The 8,972-nt window shown below is 37.2% G+C and overlaps 1 protein-coding gene across 1 annotated transcript; it reads left to right on the top strand.

The window, feature by feature from the left end:
• Positions 1-4,910: 4,910 nt before the first annotated feature.
• Positions 4,911-6,462, top strand: ier3 (immediate early response 3). Its single transcript, XM_081365722.1, has one exon. The coding sequence runs from the start codon at positions 4,978-4,980 to the stop codon at positions 5,593-5,595; it is 618 nt and encodes a 205-aa protein (XP_081221848.1). The 5' UTR covers positions 4,911-4,977; the 3' UTR covers positions 5,596-6,462.
• Positions 6,463-8,972: the final 2,510 nt, after the last annotated feature.

The following is an 8,972-nucleotide window of genomic DNA, read 5'->3' as shown; positions in this document are numbered from 1 at the left end:
CGTTGTATTCTCAAAACTGTAAACACAAATCCATAACGTCTCACCCAATTCCTCAAACATTCTATTTTCAGGTCAATATGAAGCTCAACACTCAAAACCATTCACTCTTGCTGAAAAAACAAACTTTGCCCTCAGACATCACACACTAGCCCTCACAAACACACACACTACAACACAAACTGGTGCAATAAATTCAAAACATCATTTCCAAAACTGGTAAGTTATGTTGCTTGTGGTTCCCCCCCTCACAAACCTTTTCACATGATGAACACAAAAGACACAACCAATGGATACATTGGCACATTTTTTATTCCTTAATGTACAGTACAGTACAATACACCAAACAAACAAATAAACAAAAAAATCTTGTCAGCATCACAGGCTATATTGGCCCTAGCCAGACAGCAGGGGTCAAATCTTCTTGCATGCCTGTTTCCACCTTCCTCATCCTCCTCCTTCACCTCTTCCTCCACTCCCATCTACTCCTCCTCCTCCGCCTCCTTCATGTCTTTCTGAATCCATTGTTCCAAAACCCAATGAACTGACTCTGGCCCTTTCATCTATCTATTGAAGGTTCTGATTGGTGTGTGAACAATTTTGACACGTAGTGTTTCCACTTGGGTAATTGTGTCTAGCTGAGCTGAAGCTGTGCTGACTTGAGTGAACAACATTGAATGCTAGTGCTTTCTAAATGACAACATGATGTAGGCAATGAGAAATGAAGGGATTTGTGTGTAGAGTTTTGCAATGACAGTTCAACAAATCTGACTCACGTGTCAAAACAGGGGAATAGTGTTTATAGTTCAGGGAAATGGGTGTGCTTTTTGATAAATGGCGTAAATTTTAGTTCAAAAGCCTGGTTAGTGTTTGAGCAATCAAGAAAAACTGTAAATATGAATATTTTTCTTGCACAAACGCTTCACTTCAGAACTGTGAAACAGTGCACCCCCTGTCTTTAATGAGCGGCACTGCCGTTAAATGACGTTAAGCTGTCATGATAATCAGCACGTAGACACAAGGCATGAATGAAACACTATAATGAGAATTATCCGAGAACAATGACCCACATCTCGCTAACAAACCAAGAACTCTGATGCACGCTGTTCTGCCTGTCAAGTTGCATCTGTTGCCATTGCAAAAACACAAGCTCAGTCAAACATGGTCATGAGAACTGTTCACTTCTATTAGGGAATCTACACTCTACAGTCAGACCAGATTAACCCTTTTAAAGCCTGACATATGAAAGTTTGCATATGTGTTTTTGTTGAGTATCATATTTGATACATCATATTTTGTGGCTCATATTTATGAAGCTCAGACTCCAGAAGGAAAAAACACAGAGTCCCAAAACTCCAATGTTAAAATCTTTATAACAGCATAGACTATTTAGGCTACATAAAATGCACATAAATATCAGTTGTCACTCTATATCTCCCAAAAATATATCTTATTAAGATGATATTTAAATGCTTAGTTTTCTGATCAAAGCTCTGTAGTTTTTACTGTGGGAAGCAAAACAATGATGATTGAGAGAGGACGAAATAAATGTTCCTCAAAAACCTGATGTATCGTATCTGCTTCTCATATTTTAGCATGGCTAATCAAGTAAATCTAAGTGCTTCATTACAGTAAGTGTTCATACTTTAAAAATGCATTAAAATTTCACAGCAAAAAAGACACGTGAACCATGACATGACGTGTATAAAAATATGATACTGTATAAACTCCATCCATGAGAGCTCCAGATGAGTCTGCGTTGGTTCACAGTGACTGATGCAGCCGTAATGCTGCTGACCTCCTGTTTAGCGATAACAGAATTGCACTAATCTACTTTAATAACGAAATGCATGTTTTAAGATCAGACACGTTTAGCTTGAAGAAGCAAGTACAATGTTAATGTCACCACATACCAAGCTGCATTGCTCCACACCACTGAAACCATAAGTCATACTGCTCAAAATTCACACCCACGAGAGCATTCACTCTCATACCTGTGAGTGTTTGAGCGTTAATTTTAGTAAGGTGACGCAAAGCCTATGCGGCCCTTCCTAAAGTAAACATGTCAGGCCTGAGCCAGGGATTCCAGACCTGAGGCTTCACCCGGCAGCAGACATTCCTCCGCTCGTGCTCACCGAGAAAACCCAGAAACCACAGAGGGTGAGAAATGAAGGCGGAAGCGCTCGTTCATATCGTGAAGAAGCTGATGACAGACACACAGGAGAATTAGCCCTTTTGCGGTAACGACCTCTTCCACAAGGATTCCTCCTAAAAGTTCACGCCATTTAGATGTTGTAGTGCATCTCAAGTGACCCGTACACCAACCAACTAGCCATCAGCTGCAAGTTAAAACAAATAAAAAACTGCATGTCTGGACTATGGGCTAGCTCGGTTTTCCTGAGATCCCAAATGGAAGTTCTTGACTAAACTATGCCGCCAGTATATGTGCTTAACTAAAGAATTATTTTTTAGTCTTGAGAAATCCCACAATGTGTCACTGCCGCAATAGGTACATTGGAAATGAGACTCAATAGTGTATATCAGAAATGAGTCTAACCAAGTTTAATCAAAAACTGGATTTGCTAAACTCTTAGTTTTTAGTGTTGAAGTATTGACTCATCACATCAAACAACTTACTGTAAAATTATGCATCAAGTTGAGGCAAATATTCCTAGAACACCATGCACCAATTAGAATTTTCAGAGGAAGTGAGTAAATGCATGCTTCAGCATTCTTGAGTCAGTAAATGTGAATCTACATTGAAAATAAATGTTGTACAATTTACTTTTAAATAATTTTCACTCAGAAACTGCTAAATTTCCTCAAATAACTGCAAAGAAACAGCAAGTGAAACATTGACTTTAAGGGATAGTTCAATCAAAAATAAACATTTTGGCATCGTTTACTCACCCTCATGTTATTTTAAACCTGTATACATGTCTTTGTTCTGTTGAACACAAAAGAAGATATTTTGAAGAATTTTTAGAATAACTTAACGGTGAGTAAATGATGACAGACTTTAGATTGATGGGTAATCAGAAAGACTAAAATTGTATTTTCTGGTAACATACCAGACATATTTTATTAACAACTTTGAAAATATTTGTTTTACATTGTACATGGCTGTACAGTGACTGACAACTCATACGGTAATAATAAGGTTTATGTGAAAAGCCGCTGTTATTAATACAACACGAGTTGTTTCTTTCTGCCTGTGTTTTTCAGAATATGTTGACAATTAAAAAATGATATGCTTTTGGACATGCTGCTTTTATATCAGTTATACTGAATGAAAGGTAATTACATCAAGAAATTATTACAATCATCATCTACGACTGCAAAAACACTAATTAATCCTGTAAATTTAATGATTAAATAAAATTACATTTATTTTATGTTGAATTAAATACATTAATGCAAAATTAAATAGATAAATAAATTGAAATATTAATATTTTGACATCACAGTTGTTCATATTAAGTCAGCTGTTAATATAAGGCTGAATGATGTGATGCTATTAAGTCATTAAAAAAATGCAATTTGAGCAAATTAATTTAATACACCTCTTCTATGATTAACATGTTTTCGTATTAAAACTCATTTTGATATTCTTTATGGGGCTTACAAGTCTGGGTGTTGTAACTGTACAGACAAAAAAAAAAAATGAAAGAGGAGGAAATTAATTAGCTACTGGGAAAAAGCTCTTGGTACTTCACAGCTGCTTATTCGCCATGCTGTCACTGTCATGAAACCAACCAGCTTTAGTTGTGCTGCCTTTAAGTGTGTTTGACTTGAAGCTGTGCTGTGCAGACTGATCGGTGTATGACATCAAAGTATGGCAAGAGCTATAAGAAAGAATCTGTCTCATTCTGTTTTTCACCTATTATATGCGGGTAGGCCTATACTGTATATGCCTATGGGATACACCTATCCCAATTTTTTCATTTGAAGAGAAAATGCCCCCCCCCCCCCCCCAACCACACTCCCACCACCCACGTAAACTGCCAACCAAACTATGCTGCCAGTATATGTGCTTGCCCAAAAATTTCTTTTTAAGTCTTGAGAAATACCTCAATGTGTCACTGCCACACTAATAGGTACCCCATAGTAATAGGTTAATGCCAAACCCCACTCCCACCACCCACGTAAGGCATCAACCTACCGGTAAATTAAAAAATACCAAGGCCATTTATTCATGAAGGTAATCTGTAGAGTTTAACTGGGGGTTTAAACATCTCAGAAACTTTAAAGGTTCGATTAGAAGCGCAAATGGAATTTTCACTCAATAAATAAATAGGTTAATATAGCAAGTAAAAGTGTAGACCTGAGAGAAAAAAAAAAGAAAAAAGAAATGCAAGTAAAAGTGTTGATAGCAAGTAAAAGTGTTGACTGCATACGTCGAAGAGAACATTACAAAAATGTAATTATTTTTAAATCACTTATATTTAGATATCCTAATTATAGGCTATCCTTAAAAAACTGGCTTGTCTGAGCATGGTATCAAATGAAAGAAATGTAGCGCGCCTCAACATTCCATAGTTTAAATGACGTTAATGAATAAATATTAAAAGTTCACAGTCTACTCATTGATGTATAGGCTCACACATTTAAAGAATACGGTTTTAAATAGCTAAATAAATGTAAAAAAAATAATTTAATTTAAAATATTGAAAAGTGCATCTTGTTTGTTTTTTATATCATCTTTTTTTTTTACTGAACTATCCGAGGTCAAGCATAGGCTATTTGGCTCCCCCGAGTATATTAGCTGCTGTCATCTGAGCTCATCTTAAGTTAAAACGTGGGATTTTTTAGTCAAAATGTATTTTCCGTGTCGAGTGAAGGGTGTGGCCATTTCTATGGGCGTCTCTTAAAAGCAAAATATATAAAAACCTCACGCTGAAGTTAGAGAACTCACTTTTGAGAACCAGAGACACAGAGCAAGCAACGAATATAGCTTACTGGAACTGACCTGATCTAACAATGTTCTCCAGATCAGACAGCATGGTCCTCTCATTACCGACAAACGCTTTCTTCCCGCCGCAGCAACAGTTCGGCTTCGGACCGATGGAGCCGCGCAACACCGAGCCGGAGATCTTCACTTTCGATCGGATCCCGGAGCCGCAGCGGCACGCGTTCAATCCCCGCGGAGCTCCGCAACGCCCGCGCAAGAGAAACACCCGCGTCATGTATCCCTCCAAAGTGCGCAAATATCTTCCACCGGCCGAGAAGAGCCCAGCCAAACGCTGGCTGATCGCCCTGTGCCTGGTGGTGTTCCTGCAGATCTACACGGAGGAGGGATCCGTTGAGACGATGCAGAGTGAAGCACCAACCTTCACCGATGCCACAGCGTACAATGTCCTCGCTTTCCAGTCTGCTGAGGAGCAAGCCAGACAGATGATGGGCAAGTTTCCTGAGGACTTCAGCCAGTCCTGCAGCAAGGAAGAGGAGAAGAAGGAAAGCTCTTGGCTCCTGAACACTACATGCCCAAGCTCAAGCTTGGAGGAAGACTTCACCACTCTCTACCAGCAGAGCCGGAGGAATGGATACGTGGTGGCCCTTCTCTACCCTGTGTATCACAGACTCGGCACAGAGAACTGAACGAACTCAGAATCAAGTTTGTGGACTAACCAAGACAAGTCAATGACTTTGAAGCTTCTCGGAGAAGAGAAATAGGCTCCCGTGGTTCCTGGTGGTGCCTGAAGAACTCATCTGGTCCAGCTGGACCTCACAGTGTGATGAAAAACACAATCTGAGAAGACATTCGATGGACTTGAAACTTATAATGGAATGAAACTTGAATGGCTCATTTAGATTTACTTGAAAATGTTTCACTTGAAAGTGTATAGATTTACCTTGTAGCCTCACAAGTAGACCTGTTATATGTTTAAACTAATGAAAGTGTCACGATGAACATTTGTGTTGCTGAATGCTGCCGCTCGCAGAAATACTTGAATCTCACATTGATCATTTTATGTTATATGAAGAACTATTTGCTGTAGATATTTATTTAATGATATTTATTTATTGTTATTGACTTATTTATTTCCTATTGCCTTATGAAAATAAACTGACATTTGCATCTTCAATTCTTTACTTTTTTTCATTGTCTTCATGGAATATTATTAGTTCTAATGAGCTGTGGTCTCACAAACTTGGCTCAAAATAGAGTTATTCCTCTGTGCCACCTCTGAAAGTACAAGAAATATGATTTATATGACACATGTGTGTTGTACATTGCATGTTTAAATGCATGAACATTTATGCTGATATGGCTCTTTAAAAAATCTGATTTGATTGAAATATTAGAACAGAAATACTTTGCTATAACTTCTCTACAATTTTGAGTTTATTATTAAAGTCTTAGAGATAATCATTGTACACTATGAATATAAGATCATTTATGGGCAGTATAAAGGTGAAAATGTATGGGTAGCATAATGTTCATATATTGAATAAAGTTACAATCATCACAATAATGCTTTGTGTTGTTCTTCACTTTCATTACATATTCAGATGTGTTTCATCAAATTATTATACATAAAAAATATTAATTACTTAACTACTCTAGCTTCATTAGGTTATTGAATGTGATTTAAAGGGTCCAGATCAGGCATAAATATTTCAGCTCCTTAAAGTAACAACTGAATATGTTACGTTTTTAGAATGTGTTTTTACCAAAACACGACACTGGCACATACTGAAAGATTACATCATGAGTGAGCTTTAAGAGGAAATACCATGTTTTGTCAATCGAATGCATCATACCTTAATTTGGATAAAAATGAAATAAGAGGAAATGACCAGATCATCAATAGTCATGCAAAATGAGGTCAGTTTTTCATCAGCATTACTATTACAATCATTTCTGCAAAAACTGCAATACTATAGGAATATTAAAATAATAGTAAATGTGGTACTCTGTTAAAACAAAAAACTGCACTCTAATTTTTATATTTAAGGTAAAAAATAATAATAATTGAGCCAGAACTTGTTTGTTTCAGGCATCATATCATATCATTTAAATGACACTGTGTATATATATATATATATACAGTATATACAGTATATTCCAGAAATGAAAAGCTACACACTCCATCAATTAGGGTTAGAAGAACTGTTACCAAACATATGCTAGAAACATAATAATCACTGCAATAATGATCCAATCACAAATTTAAATCCAAACTTAGACTTTTTTGCTGTAAATATACTGTAAACAATTGAATTTAATAGAAATTACATTTAATTATATATGTTAGATTTTATATTGTAAGGTAACATGTTTTTTAATACAATTTGTACTTTTTCCTATCATTTTTACAGTGTATTGTCATACAAAATGTGTTCTCTGATTTTGTCCATTTCATTTGGTTGTTAGACATGTATTTGGCGGAATATTACACAGTGCATGCACTCTGCATTGTCTGGAATATTCATTTGAATGTTTTATTATTTGAAAGTTGCTTCTTATAATATTTGCATGCCTTCAAAACGAAATGTGGTGAAAATCTAGGCCTTACGGACTCATAAACTCTGTAGAAGCATGTATATTATCAGTCATATTTGTGTTTACAAGCATTTGACCTGTCGGAAGTTGTGGTCAGCAGCCCACGAGGAAACCTTCTGGGAGATTCCCAGATACACTTCCTCTCTAGTCCACATAATAAACCACTAACTTTCCACAGCCACAAATTCAAATACACGATATGGTTTACATTTTAACTCCCCCTCAGACCAAACACACACTCGCCCTGCGCATGCAAACCTCCTGGTTTCCCTTGTTCTGTCCTTTCATCCCTGCTCTCTCTCTCTTGACATTCCAGAGCCGTGAGTAACATGACACCACATGCTCTGAATGAATCCCGCCTATTGAAACCGGAGATAAGTTACTTGAGATTGAGAAAAAAAAAATACTTTGAAGAAAAGGAGAATTCCTCTTATGGCCAAGGTGTGTTCAGCCTGTTGGGGCTTGATCAAAGACATAACATACAGAGCGTCCAGATCGTACCTTGACACGCACCTGCTCGCACAAAGACACACACTGCCTGTAGAAAGGCCAGAGGTGTTCCTGCAGTAGAATTAAGTGCACGTGTTTGGCTTCAAATTTGTGCCGAAGTGTCATTTCCTGTTTGTCCGATCAGACCTCGGTGCGACCTCGAGAGAGTGTAGAGATGCTTCAGAGTGCATAAACAAACTCAGGCCAAATAAATAATGTTCTTTACCACAAATGTTGAAGAGCTTTAAATCTCATTCATCCATCCATTATCCAAACCGCTTTATCCTTATTCGGGTTGTAGGGGGCTGAAGCCTAACCCAGCATCTTGATCCACAGGTGGGGAAAAACCCTGAATGAATGGGCTCACGCACAGACACATTCACACACGCAATGTATAGTGTCTCCAATTGACTTATTGGATTGTGGGGGAAACCGGAGCACCTGGAGGAAACCCTCAACACACAGAAAGGCCTCCTGGTTGAGCCCGGACTCAAACCTGGGATCTTCTTTCTGTGAGGCAATAGTGCACTGAACCACTGTGACATTTTAAATCTCAATTTTCAATTTTATTTTAATATTTTTTAATTAGCTGTTGGTAACGCATTAAAAGTAACGGAAGTTACGTAATCAGGTTACTTTATTCAAATGTACAAAAACTTGTTACTTTTTTTTTCAAATAAGTAATGTAAGTTACATTGTTTTCCCATTTATTGACTGACTGACAGCTCAGAAAACTGAGAGAAATCGGTGTGTGTGAACATGATGCTTATTCTTGATCTAGACAACAATAACGTGAGCATGCATTTACTCATCTCGCTTGCACAAAGACCTCCTCAAAATGATTAAAAAAAAGTTAAATACAAACTCAGAATATTATAAACCTGCAATAATTCAATATGTTAATATATTATTCAATCTCAATCTATTAATTTCTTTGCTGCTGACTTTTGATGATTTAATTCAACCTTATGAATAAGCC

The sequence above is a fragment of the Scardinius erythrophthalmus genome (genome assembly GCF_964197995.2).
Source record: "Scardinius erythrophthalmus genome assembly, chromosome: 5".
Taxonomy (NCBI): Eukaryota; Metazoa; Chordata; class Actinopteri; order Cypriniformes; family Leuciscidae; genus Scardinius; species Scardinius erythrophthalmus.
This window is presented reverse-complemented; position numbering and strand designations above follow the sequence as displayed.

Bases quoted from the DNA above. Each gene is read 5' to 3' on its own strand.
- ier3 (XM_081365722.1), top strand. From the start codon at position 4,978: ATGTTCTCCAGATCAGACAGCATGGTCCTCTCATTACCGACAAACGCT.